General features: G+C 41.7%; 2 protein-coding genes across 18 annotated transcripts in view; one reads left to right on the top strand and one right to left on the bottom strand.

Moving 5' to 3' along the window:
• SGK2 (serum/glucocorticoid regulated kinase 2) overlaps positions 1–11,809 on the top strand; it is a 33,959-nt gene extending 22,150 nt beyond the window's left edge. For 11 of the 15 annotated variants that reach the window (XM_083508199.1, XM_083508195.1, XM_083508194.1 and 8 more), the window contains 8 exons: positions 1,099–1,230; positions 2,127–2,239; positions 2,995–3,031; positions 3,205–3,291; positions 5,265–5,360; positions 6,587–6,742; positions 8,513–8,602; positions 9,678–11,809. In XM_083508199.1, the coding sequence (XP_083364325.1) occupies positions 1,099–1,230; positions 2,127–2,239; positions 2,995–3,031; positions 3,205–3,291; positions 5,265–5,360; positions 6,587–6,742; positions 8,513–8,602; positions 9,678–9,830 (864 nt within the window). In that variant the 3' untranslated portion in view covers positions 9,831–11,809. The remainder of the gene's footprint in view (positions 1–1,098; positions 1,231–2,126; positions 2,240–2,994; positions 3,032–3,204; positions 3,292–5,264; positions 5,361–6,586; positions 6,743–8,512; positions 8,603–9,677) is intronic. The other 4 variants (XR_014527301.1, XR_014527302.1, XR_014527303.1 and 1 more) reach the window with 1 other exon arrangement.
• The window catches only part of LOC310709034 (uncharacterized protein), a 431,701-nt gene that overhangs the window by 347,347 nt on the left and 70,214 nt on the right, over positions 1–14,140 (bottom strand). The window lies entirely within an intron of this gene.

Below are 14,140 nucleotides of genomic sequence, written 5' to 3'. Positions count from 1 at the left end.
CCCCCTCTCTGTGTGTGCGTGAGAGATTCTATCTGTGTCTATATCTGCAGGAGCACAACTCTTAATAGCTCTTCAGGTGAATAATTTCTGGGCTTTGAAAGCTATTTTATACTTGCCATCTCCCTGGAGTCAGCTACATTCTTAAAAAAAAAAAAGTGTTTAAAATGCATTATAACACTGTGACACTTGATGGCGGAGTGGAGTTCTGTCTTTCAGCAACATTATTTCCCATTACGAGGTTTACAACGCGTTACAATGCGTTTTCCTGAAACGTTTTTTGCTTGTGTCTAGATCCAGCCTCTGTCCTAACCAAAAAACATGGTCTGCCATTGGTGAACTGCATCACATTGGTATGAGGGCCAAACTGCACACAACACTAAATGTGTCCCTTGTAGATGAATGAATTGTTCTTTTTTCTTTCTTTTACTCTATAAATTGCACTTGTGGGGGTCTCAGGGGTGGAAAAGGAATCCATTTCAAATGGGTTTATACACAGAAATTTGGCAGTCACAACCTGACTGTGCTTCATTGAGCTTCCGCTTATGTCTGAGCACCCATGCATTTATTTTAAAGCCTGACTAATTATATGCAAAGTTATACATACATTATACTTGTAATATGCATGAGAGTCAGCCCTTGTAGTATAATGAGCATTTTCATACAGTTGTATGCATTGTTGTATGTATGTATAATAATGCAAATAATATACGAGAATATTTTGCATTTTTGTTGGAGCCAGCAAAACAACCCCCTCTCTTCTTGTTGAGATCAAAGAGTAAGGTGGGAATTAGAAAAATAAAATTGGTGTATAGAAGCTGAACATCAAGATTTTCAGAAAATCCCATCCATGGCTCCAATTAGGACCCCAGCTCTCGCTTGGGGGGAGCGAGGGGGTGTAACCATTTCCTCCCATGCCAGAGATCTATTTTAAATTCCTCCTTCCCTTGAAGTTGCTGTTAGGCTTTGCTAAAGACATTTATGTATATGTGTGTGACTGTAGTGAATTTAATTTTGAAACAAAACAAAACTTGATCTGTGAACTTAGCCCTTCCTCCCTCCCTCTCTTTCTCTCTCTCTCTCTGTCTCGGTTCTTCATAGCAAAATCACATAATGGCAGAACGCAATGTGCTCCTGAAGAATGTGAAACATCCTTTCCTTGTGGGGCTCCACTATTCCTTCCAGACCAAAGAGAAACTATACTTTGTACTGGACTATGTAAATGGAGGAGAGGTGAGTGAGTGTCAGTTTTTTGCATCACGCAGAGCATTGGGTTCTGTCAGCGCTATCATTCTGGGCTTTACCTTCAACGTGAATAGGTGCAATATTAAAAGTCTTCTGAATGATTTGGCATATGTTCAGTTCTAGTTATCATATTTAATACGCTGTACCCCTGTGGTCTTCAACTTTTTCAAACTTAGGACTACTTACTTATTCATTCATTTAGACCATTTGTACACCACTCTTCAGCCAAAATATCTCCCAAAGCATCTTACAAACAATCAAAATAAGGCAGTCCCTGCCGGCAGGCTTACAATCTTAACAAAACATGACAGACAAGGGAAAAGGGACAGTGAGGGATGTTAGAGAATTCCAACGAAAATGGAAACAGGTGAAGAAATTGCTTGTGGTCACTTACTCATCCCGTATCAGGAATGGAAATTGGTCTACTGAATGTGATCGATATTTATTGTTGTTCTTGCAAACGATACATCACTGATTGCATTCTCTCCCCCCCCCCCATTTGCACTGAAATGAATGGTGTAGAACAACATAATGACAACATAATGTATGTAATTATTTACATAATTTATATAAGCTACGTAATTTCCCCAGCCCAGTGCATCCAGATGTCTTGTACCGCATCTCTGATGGGAAGAGTTGTGGTTCAAAACATCTGGAGGGCACCAGGTTGCTGTGTTCCTGAAATAGCCGAGGAATAGGGCATCGGGTTGAATACTGAATACTTGGTATTCCATGAGTGTGGAATAATGAAGCTGTTTTCTGAGGAAAGTGTGTCAAATCCAAAACCCTGTTATAAGCAACCTGTTAAGTCTCTTGATTCAGGCATAGAGGTACTTACGGAATAAGTTTTCTCCAGCCTCAAATTCTCCCATCTTGGTTCATAGCTCTTCTTCCATTTGCAAAGAGAACGTTGCTTCTGTGAACCTCGAGCCCGATTCTATGCAGCTGAAATGGCCAGTGCGGTGGGCTACCTCCATTCACTGAACATCATCTACCGGTACAGTATTTTTGCAATAACAGCGGGTAGCTTTAGTAAGATATATTAAGAAGCAATTTCAATAATGCTGCTGCTGCTGTGATACATTAAGGTTGGAGTGTTTTTTTCCAGAAAAATGTTGCCTTTAAAGAAGATAAAATTTTAACTCTTCTTTTTATTAAAAAAAATAGTTTGAAATGTCAACCTCCCCACCCCACACCCCACCTCGGCCACTAAAGAGTTGATGAACTAGATTAGTAGCGGTCAAGAGGCAATCCTCCATATCACTAACCATTCCCTGTTTCTCCTAATGTGTTTCTTTCCCACCCCAGAGCCACTTAACAGGGGGGTGGGAAACCTATACCCCTCCTGTTGTTGGACTACAGCTCCCATTATTCCTGGCAACTGGCCATGTTGGCATGGGCTGATGGGAGCTGGAGTCTTACACAGCAGTGCAATTTCCCATCACATTTTTTATCAGCCCCTTCAAGGTTAGAAGAGTAGCAGGATGTCTGCACTAAAAAGTGTGGCATAATGACCAAACATTGTGCCAATGAACAGATGATCTAGAAACGCTAGAAAATAAAGCAAGTGTATAAGAGAACCAATTTCATTGGTGAAAGGTAACTCTGGAGACTTTTTGGAATCTGCAAGATGTAATTCTTTTAACAGATACATCTAAGCACTTGAAGCTGGAGAGGAGGATTCCCTGAAATCCCACCAGATTTTAATCACCATATTCCCACCTCCCTTATTCTCTTTCCTCCTTTCTTTAGGGACTTGAAACCTGAAAATATTCTCTTGGATTGTCAGGTATGTATTTATGGATTCTTGCACATTACTGTGTGATCTACTTCAGTTGTTATTTGTTGGTAGGAAAAGTTTTGTAATTATACTGGGACAACCAAGTCAAATAGGAATGCAAAAGTGGCAAAATATGGAATACAGCTTCCTAAGGAGCTCAGTATTTCTCCTTTTTCTTTTAGGGCCATGTTGTACTGACTGATTTTGGACTTTGCAAAGAAGGAATGGAGCCAGAGGAAACAACATCTACTTTCTGCGGCACCCCAGAGGTATGATTATGAAAACACGTCTATGTGTTTCAATAGGTGATTTTGTCTCTGCTTTGACTTTTCCAAGGAACTGAGCACCACCACTGAGAATGGACTGTGCCAGCTGAGTAGGCTTTTTAGTCCTGTAGGCTTACACAGAGTAGCCCCTACTGATGTTGTTGTGCCATGACACACAATGCAATTCTCTAAATCTGGGATCACGAAAGTAGTGGTCATGGGCATTGTGGTACTATCAGACACCCCTTGGTGCCTGCCAAAGCCCTCTGCCCCTCTCAAGTTGTGATTTATTTATTTTTTAATTGAGGTTAGGTGTTCGTTCTTTTTTTCTTTTTTAGAATAAGTGATAGTAGGATTGATGGAAAATGAAATGCAAGCAACAGCCAGATACCCATGCTCTTATGGGACCCATGTGGAGATGCATTGCCTGTTTTCTGCTTGCCCATTTGTTTTGCCTGATTTTTTTGTGGGGGGTGTTGCAGGATGTTTTGACTGCTTTGGTTTTTCGGGGGTTGGCTGTTCGTTGGAAGGTGCTTTTTGGGGGTTGCTGCCTGTTGTTGTTTTTAATATGTGTTTGTTTTGGAGTGTGGGTAGATGTTTTGCTTATTGTTTGCCCTTTTTCCATATGTGAAATGGGTATTCTGTGGTGCCCATGACACTTACTTACATTTCTTAATGTGCTACCTGGCCCCCCAAAGTTGAAGATGTTATGTACTGAAGTTCTCACCCTGGGCCAGCAGGGGGATACTGTAGATAGTTTTCACTCAGGTCCACATATGCAAATAAGGGATCGAAAGTGACGTTCAGTGATTGGATAGTTACAGAAAGTGGTTACTGTGTCGTTGTAGTGGAGCTCTATATAAGCAGGCTGGCTGAACCCTTCAGTTTAGTTCTATTCTGGCCTGTGAATAAACAAGAGCTGTTTGAAGAATCGCTGTGTCATCTGATATGTTCACCCACAACTTAACAGAGGACATCTGCTCTAAATCTAAAACAAACAACAGTCAAAGTACTGAATCTGAAGCTGCAAATTCGTCCCCTTCTCTTCTCTGCCAGTTGTGTGAACTCTGTAGGGACAGTGAACATCATGAGCTGAAGTAACTTATAATTCTGTTAGGAAGAGCTGAAAGTGTCAAAACTATGAATTGAGGCCTGAATTGGAGGTGTGAGGCTATGCTCCCATTTAAAACATGCTGGGTAATCTGCTAACAAGCCACGGTAAAAACAAAAAAGGGTTGTTCAACTTAACTTGAAACTGGATGGGTTGAATTTCTCCTATCCTTTTTCCTCCCCAACCCGTACTCCAATGAGAATTTAGAAGCACTATACTTTGCGACAGGGGTAGGGAACTTGTGGCCCTACAAATGTTGTTGGACTCCCATCAAACCCAGCCAGCGTGGCCAATGGACAGGGATGGTGGGAGTTGTATGTTTTCATACAAAAACACAGGGCAACAGTCTGTCACATAAAGAAGCTTGAATCCTCCAGATGTTGCTGAACTACCAATCAAGGATACCTATGTGACGCTGTGGTCTAAACCACTGAGCCTCTTGGGCTTGCTGATCGGAAGGTCGGCGGTTCAAATCCCTGTGATGGGGTGAGCTCCCGTTGCTCTGTCCCAGCTCCTGCCAACCTAGCAGTTCAAAAGCACCTCAGTGCAAGTAGATAAATAGGTACCGCTGCGGCGGGAAGGTAAAGGGCGTTTCCGTGTGCTCTGGCTTCCATCACGGTGTCCCATTGCGCGAGAAGCAGTTTAGTCCTGCTGGCCACATGACCCGGAAAGCTGTCTGTGGATAAACACTGCCTGCTTTGGTCTGAAAGCGAGATGAGCGCCACAACCCCATAGATGCCTTTGACTCAACTTAACCATCGAGGGGTCCTCTACCTTTTTCACCTTACCTATGTGGCTTCTGGAAAGTTACTGGGATACTTCGTGGTGGTGTGCTCTGTTTTTAAATCTTCTTGTCCTTTCACAGTATTTGGCTCCAGAAGTGCTGAAGAAACAGCCCTATGACAGAACTGTAGACTGGTGGTGCCTTGGAGCTGTTCTCTACGAAATGTTGTTTGGTTTGGTGAGCTTTCAAAAACTGACGTTGCTTTTGCAGGCAACAGTTCAAGTGCTGAAAGTGGTTTGAAAGAGAATCCTAAGCTGTGGGCAAGCCGATTTAGACCACAGGCAACAGTGGGACAAACGGCTTTTACAGGTGGTTTGGAGCAACAGAAAAAGCTGTCATCCTGTTTAACCAGATGCAAAAAGCAGAGGTGTTTATACCCATTTACAATGATCCCTCATTCAAGCCACTTTCAGCTCTCCGGGAAGAAGTCCCATTCCACCCCACCCCCGGCCTCTTTAATAATGCTATAATCCAGAGACATTCGATGAAGCTGAATGTTGGGGAGACACAGGAAGCACAGAAACAACAAAGTTTGAATATGGAATTTGTTACCACAAGGTGTGGTGATGGTCACCAACTTGGACAACTTGAAAAGGGACTTAGACAAATTCACAGGCTTCTGATGGCTACTGGTTATGGTGGCTACATTGCCTCCAGTATCAGATGCAATATGTTGTTGTTGTTTAGTTGTGTCTGACTCTTCGTGACCCCATAGGTGCAATATGCCTGCCTCTAACTACCAGTTGCTGGGAATCACACGTGAAAGAGGCTATTGCAATCATGTCATCCTTGCAAGCTTCCCTTAGGCACTTGTGGGAACAGAACATTGGACTTTGATCCAGCAGAAGTTTGCCATATGCTTAACTCACACTAGTCTTACACTATTGACACGAGCCTGGCTCCTCCTTACTCCTCTGTGCCAGTGGAATTAGCTCAATTAGCCCAGGCATAGCTATGTTCTAGGGACAAAAGTTGACCGTTCAGCAGCTGCTGACACTGCCCTGTATCTGACTGTTGATTTGTGTTTGTAGCAATCTGTTGCAAACAGTGTCACAAATTGGTGCACCATATATGAACCGTAATTATATGATTCCCAGCTGTGTTTGCTACCTTTTGCTTGAGTGTAGGTTAGACTGAGGTTGCGTTACTAAAACAGAGCAAGCTGTGGACTGCATGCTTAGTCATTGCTAAGCAACTGAGGATTTATCTGAAACATTCCACAGTAGTATATGAAACAAAAATTTAAGAAGCACTATCCCCTCCGTTTCCTAGCTCTCCTGTTGAACTGTAGAAAAAAAAACAACTAGCATGAATTTGATGTCTCTGCAATATTGCAATGCATGCTTATGCAACTTGACTTTTCTCCTTCTTCTTCTTCTCCCCTCCCACTTCTCTCCTATCAGCCTCCGTTTTACAGCCGGGATGTGTCTCAGATGTATGATAATATTCTGCACAAGCCACTTCAGATTCAAGGAACCAAGACCATAGCAGCTTGCGATATCCTGCAAGGACTTCTCCATAAAGATCAGAAGAAGAGGCTGGGAGCCAAGACAGACTTTGTACGTTTAGAGCGCTAGTCACCATTACTCATTCCTTGTTTTCACTAAGAATTTCATCCTTCCCCGAGAGAGCAATATTTTAACACCTGTTGAAACACCTGCAGCCTCTCATTTTCTGTGTCAGTTATTGGCTGATCTGCACTGTCCCCTGTCATCTTTGCTGCTCTCTTGTCAGGTTGTCTCCACATCCTACATTTTTGTCCTTCTGCCTTGCATTGATTGCAAAACCCCTAAGATGTGACCATGTCATTTCTATGTTTTAGGGGACTAGAGACTGCTGCGGCTGTGTAATCAATGTTTCATATTAGCAGCTAGCACTGGGTGAATCTGTCAGTCTTGGTTTCTCTCAATTTCTCATTTTCCGTCATTAAATTCAGTCTTTCACATCAGTTTACATAAAAAAAAAGGCATCATGAAAATTAATTGGCATTTTAGCATGAATTTCTCCCAACACATTTGTATGGAATTTCTCCTAATATTTTTGCAAACCAAAATGCATTTTGCATCTTGTTTTCCTTAATATATGCATTTTTATGCACGCTTTGCCCTAGTATATGCATATTTTGCACACATTCTTTGACTGGAGAACTGCACTGCAAAATTTGTAGAAGTGCGAATTCCTTGGGTGCATTGGAAAGGGTGAATGAAATAGGTTCACCTTTAAATGTGAACTGAACTGAAATTCTTTTCCCATTCCTTTTCCCATTCCTGTTAGCAGCAGTGATAATAACTCCAAGGATAATAACTCCTCCAGACTGGTATTTTTTTTAAATGTGGATGTATTCTGCAACATGCCATGGGCACAATAACAGTACTTTAGTGGTGGATTTATACAGACTCGTTCACATATCATTCTGCTATATTAGTTGTTTCGCAGTGTTCCTTCAATGTTACCCTATTATTGCTATCTGGAAGGGCACTATTGCACTTTGGTGCAACAAAAAGTGGGACCAAAAACATGGGGACATTTTATACCACAGCGGGTATTTATGAGATATGCACTGATTGAAAATGAAGCAATGAATGGTATTCAACTAAGTTTTACTTACAGCAGACTCACTGAAATGAGTGAACATGGCTAAGTTATGCCCAGTAATTTCAGTGGGTTTACTCTGAGTAAAAACTGAAATAGCTGAAAACCACCCAGTATGTACACACCAAAGCTTTTGAAAGCAGGACCACGTATAACTGCCCTGATACCATCATGAGCACAAATCATCATGAATGCACGATGAAAAGAATGTCTGGGGAAACCCAAGGACAAGTAGATGCAGTATGGGGATAAGATCAGAGTAGGCAACACATTCAGTACAGAGGGCTACTGCTAACTTTCATAGTTAGCAGTATTTAATTGGCTGCTAGTGATCGCTTTCCTTTCATACTATGATACTTGAAAATATGTCGACATTTTCGTATGCATCTCTTGCTTTGCCCACATTGCAGCTTGGTTTTGTATGTCAGTGCTGCTGCTTTCTCTTGATTAATGTACTGTTTTGGGAAATTATATGCATGCAAATACATATTGCTGACTGTGTTTACAGAAAGTTATGTTCACCTGAGCTCTGCAGAAGGGAAATGCTTAAGGGATCTCAGATGAGCTGAGAGATGGCCATGGTGGTGCTGTTTTGTTGGTTTTTTTTTTGAGGTGGGGGTGGATGCATGGAAATTTAAATGTACAGGTTTTTGTGAGTAGATACAAGTGAATGTGCCCAACATCTAAGTTCTAAGAATTTATGGCTTACTCTGGAGTGACATTCATTTTCTTCACAGCTTGAGATAAAGAACCACGTGTTCTTCAGTCCAATAAACTGGGACGACTTGTACAGTAAGAGGATCACACCTCCATTTGACCCTAAAGTGGTAAGTGGAAAGTTTTCTACTTCGTAATGATGAATAGAGACTGGGCATTATTTAATTTAAACTGTTTTATCCCACTTTTCAGGGGAAAAGGCTTCTAGAGCAGCTTACAGATAGCAAGGGGGTAAGATAGTCCTTGCCATCAAGTCTGCAGCCTAAAAAGACACAAGAGGAAAATGGATGGGGCAGGAAGGTAGCAAGTTCAGGCACTGCTTCTTATTGTAATAACCAACTGGAATGGAACAAATTAGGATAGGATGAGCCAAGAGTTGCTAGTATTTTCAGTGGAGCCAATGGAGAGCCCTTGTTGTCCCATCTTCCCCTTTCCTAGAGCCTGATGGAATTCCGCAGTTGGGGGAGGATCCTGATGGAACATTAAGAAATGCTTAAAGAGATCACCTGCTCCATCTTCTTTTAGGATTTCTGGGGCAGAACCTCCACCTCTCCCCAAGATCATACAATCCAAGGCACGGTAACTTGTGGTTCTTCAGATGTTGCTGGACTATAAAATCCACCCTCTTTGTCCATTGGCCATGCTCACTGGAGCCAGGGGGAGCCGGCATGCAACAACATCTGGAATGCCACAGGTTCCTCATGCCTGATATAACTGGTCAGGGAGCTTCCTGACTTCATAGGATTGTAGAGTTGGAGGGGACTCTGATGGCCATCTAGTCCAACCACTTGTGATGCAGGAATCGGAGCTAAGCTTGCAATATGCTGGCCAAGTCCAAGCATCATAGCCATGTGTTGGTCATTGGGGTTGCATAATATCATTTGCCTCTCAACCAGGGTTGGAAATAGTATCCAGTTCTGGTTTAGAAGAGCCATAGTTTGCTCAGGCTTCACATAACATAACAATTGCCCTCGTGTCCTGTCTGTGGGCTTTCAGCAGGTATCTGGTTGGCCAAAGTGGAAAATACAATGCTGGACTTGACAGGCCTTTGGTCTGATCCAGCAGGGATCTTCCTATGTTACCATCTCCTCTCTCATTGGTAATAATAAAAATCAGTATTAGTATTGCTGTCATAAGCTGAGGCTTGCAGAATAGAGAAAAAATAACTTGCTGTTCCTTTTCAAGGCTGGTCCTGCTGATCTACGGCATTTTGACCCAGAATTTACTCAGGAAGCGGTCTCCAGCTCCATCATCCGTACCCCCGACTTTGCTACCAGTAGTTGCAGTGCAACAGATGCTTTTTTGGGATTTTCATATGCACCAAATGATGAAGACTAAAGCAACCTATGTCAACAAGGCTTGAGAAACCCAGTTTTTGCTCTCCATTTAAACAGAGAAGAAGCCACTACCCTCTGACTAATCTTCTAACTGGAACAGAACCAAGCTTTCCTTCCATGACATATAAGACCTCATAATGTGAATGCTCCTCTAAAGGAGGAAATGCTGATTATTCTAGCTAGAATTGTTTTATTTGTACAAACTTGAACACATTTAATGATACAATCTTGTGCCAAAATTGATGTCCTCTTATGAGAATGCCGGCTAACCTCTGTTTGAATTCCACCCAAGGTATTCTGGATAACCAGCTGTTCTGGGCTCAGTGGGTTTATAGTAGGTACACAACCTGTTCAGATATCTTGTCACCTTAGTTTGTGGTTCACCTCAATTGGGTCCATGTTCTGGCTACATACTCTTACTCTGGCTACATACTCTTAGCCAATGTAGTTCATATGTTGTTGGACTACAGTTCCCATTATCCCCAAGCTTTGGACATGCGAGCAGGGGATGGTGAGAGTTGTAGTCCAACAACATTGGCTGCTACGGGGGATTCTTAGAAAAGACCTTTGGAACTATCCAGAGAATCCAGGAATCCCTTCCCCAATTCCTTGTAGCTGGTCCTTTTACAGCTTTTGCACAGAACTGTGTATTTCCAAATTGATTGCCTCTGGAGCTTTCTTTCTTTCTTTTTTTCCTTTCAGTATTATGAACCACAGGTGATGCCACCTACAATTTGCATGAGTGTTTCTTTTCACAGCTGAAAGCATTGCTCTCCAGCTAAATGGCACTGATGGGAGCAGCTCTATCGCACCACACCTGTGCTAGATATAGTGATTTGTGATTTTAACCTGGAAATGTTGATAGCACACTGCTTACATTTTTAGTAATTGTATTTATTTCCCCCTTTTATCTGGAAGGTGTGTAGTGATAAGCATCTGGTCATAACTACCTCTTTACTGCATAGATAGAGAACAGCCAATGGATTTTCTTTTTATGAAGATAAAGTAAGGAAAAAATATAGGTCTGTTTTTTAAAAAAAGACCTGCCTATTAAGAACTCCTGAGCAGAGATGAATTGTACCAATGTGTGATCTTTTATTTACAAAACTGAGAGCTGGTGCAACTATAGCTGCCACAGGGAGTAGTGTCATTACCCTCATTTTATACAAAATTGTTACCTGTCCCAGGATGTTTCTATGGAACCCTTTAATCATTGATCTCTTAGTCAAAATCATTTAAAATTATATATTCTTCTTATGCTGGTAAGGGATCTTCCTACAAAACATGGATATAAAGGTATTGGATTAAGTAACAAAGCAGGCTGATTCTGGAGATAAATTTCCCCTGCTATCAGCTAAAGGTAAAACACATCCACCCTGATGAATTATAAAGGTGGGATGTGTTGAGGTGACTAGAATGGGCTGCCAGTATACATATAAGCACAAGTGTGAATGTCATTGCCAACCTGAAATAATGCAGAATGATAATTTTTATTTTGCTGTTTAAAACAGCACAAGGATCAAGGTGCAAACTTGGGTTGTAGAGGATTCAACTGTGATAATATATACTACAGAAATAACTGCCAGTTTTGGTGCCTTTGTACCTCTTAAACACCTGCCTTTAAAAACAAAACACTATGTCCATGTTTAGCTTGAAAAGCATCCACCATCTCTGTGCATTTTTATTTTTAGACACTATGGATGTTTAGCTATGTGTTAAGAAATGTGTCTAGTGTCCAAGCTTGCTGTGGGATTTTCTTTTTGCTTGCTTGCTTGCATTTGTTGTCAAGGCTATGGTGGGGGAAAATATAATAGTGCTTGCATGACTGCTCCTCTTTGAGTGTTGTGGATATGCTGATATAACTCCATAATCATGTTGAAAGATCCTTGCATTTTCTCTTATGTTCTCTTCCTAACCCCAGTTTTTATTTTGTTGAATATTTAAGAGTTTAATAAATAAAATAATATATTTTAAAGCAAACTGTTGCATGTCTGATAAAAAACACAGTGGGTGTTTTTTATGGTAATGTTTAGGTGGCTGTGTAAAAAGTAACCATATTTTCTGCCCTTTTTAATATTTGTCCAAGATCTTAAGTACTAAATGCAAACCAGACAGTAAAGGGAACAACAATACTCACCATTTAACTGTGTACACATCAGCCTAGCTAAGTTACCTTTCCCTACACTGGATTCCAACCGGATTCCAACTGGATTCACAGACTTAATGAATATTTCTGGGAGTCTCAGCAAAGCACTTAATAAACTTTTTTGGTATTCTACAAATTGAAGCACATTGCTTGTTTTTAGTAAGCATAGTCTTGCCTTACGAATGTGACATATCTGCTTTTTCTTTAACAGTTGCAAAATAATATTTGCATCATTGTACGGAAGCAAACATCACTTCCCTTTCAATCTTAATGCTACCCGATGAAACCCTTAGGAGCACACATCTGATAAATTGACCAATAAATAAATAAATAAATATACTAGTGAAGCAGATACTAGTGATAATCATTTTCACAGGTTAGTTAACCAGCGAAAAGCTATCCTCAGAAAGGATATTCTGGAGCTCAAAAAGTTTCCAAAAAGGGCAACCAAAATTATAAAGGGGGTGGAAGAACTCCCCTATGAGGAAAGTTTGCAGCCTTTGGGACTTTTTAGTTTAGAGAAAAATGAGGAAGAGGTGACATGATAGAAATTTATGCATGGCATGGAGAATGTGGATACAGAAAGGTTTTTCTTCCTCTTTCATACTGTGCTATTGTGTACAGCCAATGAAACTGAATGTTGAGAGATTCAGGACAGCTGAAAGAAAATACTCCATGCAGTGGATACTTAAACTATAGAGCTATGATGGCTTACATATACAATTAGACCGCCATGAATCTGTCTAGCAATGTCTACTAGTGGTGGTGGAGGCAGTATGCTTCTGAACACCAGTTAATGGAAATCCCAGCTTTCCCACAAGCACCTGGATGTTGGGCTAGAGGGGCCACAGGCCTGACCCAATACTAGGCTCTTCTTATTTTCTTATCCTCACCTGAAAACACACAAGGTAGCCTTGACACATGTATTGGAGAATAATTGAAATGGATTGGGATTCAATTCCCTAGCCTGCATGTTTTGCAATACAGTGGTACCTCGGGTTACAGATGCTTCAGGTTACAGACTCCGCTAACCCAGAAATAGTACCTCGGGTTAAGAACTTTGCTTCAGGATGAAAACAGAAATCGTGCTCCGGCGGCAGCGGGAGGCCCCATTAGCTAAAGTGGCGCTTCAGGTTAAGAACGGTTTCAGGTTAAGAACGGACCTCCGGAACAAATTAAGTACTTAACCTGAGGCACCACTGTATAGCCAAGTAATGCACCCATCTTCAAATGGTCATTATTGAAATACATTAGAGAGGGGCTGCAATTCTGCACATTGACCTGAAAGCCTCTCATCCCTTGGTTCTGTCTTGCAAGCAATTGCAAACTCTCTTGGAGTGTTCTCTTCCATAGCAGGTGAGAACAAACCATACGCATCACATAAGCAGGGGTGTGTGGGGGTGGGGGGGTGTTGGAGGGGTGGGGAAGAGTGAGGGCTCAAAATGGCCATGTGTGCTAGTTTACCAAATACAGTCCTCTGCTTGAAGAGCTGTCCGGTTTAAAGATAAAAGAGCTTTAAGGAAGGAGGGCGGGGCCAACAACTTTCAGCACCCGAACCACAGACTGAGCAAGCAACACAGGCCATCGTCTCCCCACGGTGATGAGATATATTGTATTTCTCTTTAAAACACAGCAGCTATTTCTGAATTTGTACCTATACATAGTAATTAGCATGTGCCAATGTCTGCCCTTTTGTGGGTGTTGGTGGGTGTTTCCTCTTTTTTGCAATATGTAAATAGCTGCCTTTTGTGGGAGGGAGACTCCTTTTTATTTGTTGCTTATGTATTTATTGCTTGCCAGTAAACATAAAACATAAACGGGTACAAGTTGCCAAGAGAGATGACGCGACAACACAAGGAATAGTGACAAAATGACCAACAGAAGAATACAGTACATGTTAGGAACGTGCTGCTACTCAGCACGAAAGTGGGGAGGGGGGAGAATGAGATTGCTGGGATTTAGGTCTAACCCTTCAAGCCACACTACACCACATCCAGTGCCCTCTGCTGATTCCAAAACTCTTCCAAAGCAAAAAACAACAACAACACACGTTGCCAAGAGGGATTTTCCCTGTTCCTGCCGCTGCCGACGTTGCCGGACTCCCCTCCACCATGGAGAATGGAAGATTCCACCGCTGAATGAGCCTTTTCCCTGCAGCTCAAGGA

Source organism: Podarcis liolepis (assembly GCF_965112155.1).
Source record: "Podarcis liolepis genome assembly, chromosome: 6".
Classification (NCBI taxonomy): Eukaryota; Metazoa; Chordata; class Lepidosauria; order Squamata; family Lacertidae; genus Podarcis; species Podarcis liolepis.
The sequence above is the reverse complement of the archived record's forward strand: the minus strand, read 5'-3'. Positions and strand labels throughout refer to the sequence as shown.